We start from the raw sequence: 1,566 nt of genomic DNA on the forward strand, positions 1-1,566 counted from the left end.
TCTAGCACGCACACTGCCTCTTCAGGGCTGCCTTCATGTCCTTATTCCTAAGACTATAGATGATGGGATTCAGGGTAGGGGGCACAACTGTGTAGAACACCGACAGGAAAAGATCTGAAACTGAGAAAGAATTTGAAATTGGCTTAACATAGGCAATGCTACCAGATATCATAAATAGTGTTACAACCACTAGATGTGGAATGCAAGTAGAAAATGTTTTTGATTTACCCTCCTTTGATGGAATTCTCACAATGACAGAAAAAATGTACATGTAAGAGAGAGTAATTGAAACAAAGCAGATTATCACAAGACTCGTAACAAGAACCATGACTCCAGTCTCAATGAAAATTATTTTGGAGTCCACTAGGCTTAGGAGCTGTGGAATATCACAGAAAAATTGATGTACTTTATTGGACCCACAGAATGGTAATGAGAATGTTGCTGTCACATGCATGAGTCCACAGATCACCCCACTGAGCCATGACACGGCCATCATCTTCACACAAGCCCCCTGGTTTATGATGGCCTCATAACGTAAGGGCCGGCAGATGGCCACGTAGCGGTCATAGGACATCACTGTAAGGATGGCTACCTCAGTAGTTGCCAAGTCCATGAAAAAGAAGACTTGCAGAGCACACCCAAAGAAAGAAATGGAGGTGTCATGAGTCAAGGAACTGGCAATAGATTTTGGAACTGTGACAGAGATGTAGCAAAAATCTAAGAAAGATAAGTTTCTCAAAAAGAAATACATTGGGGTTTGGAGGTGAACATCCAGAGCAGTAAGCATGATGATTAGAAGATTTCCTATGAGAGCTGCCAAGTAAAACAGCAAAAATAGAGCAGCGTGTACAATCTGAATCTCCCAGGAGTCTGAAAATCCCATAAGGAGAAATTCAACATCAGTTCTGTTAACATCATTTGTGGTCATTTCATTTCTTCCTAAGGAAAGAGAAGGGAGGATTATAGATATATCAAATATGGCTATGCCAAATGATATTTCTGAAGCAATTAAATATGTGATAATTAAATAAAACATTACTCTTATGTAAGTAGGGATATTATCTTTCTAAAACTAAATCTCAACAACACAACATAATGCTTTATACAAAGCATATTCTCAGTAAATACATCCTGTATGTGTGGTATATGGAAGAGATACAATCCAAAAAAAAAAGAAAGAGAAGAAGTTAACTGATGACTCCATACTGAACCTCAGAGTCAAAGCATTCTATTATAGACATACTTTTATCTGACAATGTGAATGTTACTTTTTTTGCATTATTATTATTATTATTGCTCAATATTTCGTTGCAATAATCATCTGATTTCTTTTCCCAATGTATTTATCTCCGTTTGTTCTTTACAAGGCTTTTGTTTCTAGTCTTTATCTTAAACATTGTTATTGTTATTAAATTTTAAGCCTCTTAAAAAAAAAAACAGAATTCATGGCTCAAATTATGATTTCAGAATATTAAACAGTGACACAAACAATGCTAAAAAAAGCCCTTCAAGCTCAAAGTCATATCCGAGGAGTTAATTAAAGAACAGGTTAAATATCTTTTTAAA

General features: G+C 36.0%; 1 protein-coding gene across 1 annotated transcript; it reads right to left on the reverse strand.

The window, feature by feature from the left end:
* Window position 1: 1 nt before the first annotated feature.
* LOC100945557 (putative olfactory receptor 14L1) lies at window positions 2-928 on the reverse strand. Its single transcript, XM_003803621.1, has one exon. It carries the CDS (start codon window positions 926-928, stop codon window positions 2-4), a length of 927 nt encoding a protein of 308 aa, XP_003803669.1.
* Window positions 929-1,566: the final 638 nt, after the last annotated feature.

This window comes from Otolemur garnettii, unplaced genomic scaffold (assembly GCF_000181295.1).
Source record: "Otolemur garnettii isolate 467f Iridium unplaced genomic scaffold, OtoGar3 scaffold00366, whole genome shotgun sequence".
In the NCBI taxonomy this organism is placed as follows: Eukaryota; Metazoa; Chordata; class Mammalia; order Primates; family Galagidae; genus Otolemur; species Otolemur garnettii.

Bases quoted from the DNA above. Each gene is read 5' to 3' on its own strand.
- LOC100945557 (XM_003803621.1), bottom strand. From the start codon at position 928: ATGACCACAAATGATGTTAACAGAACTGATGTTGAATTTCTCCTTATG.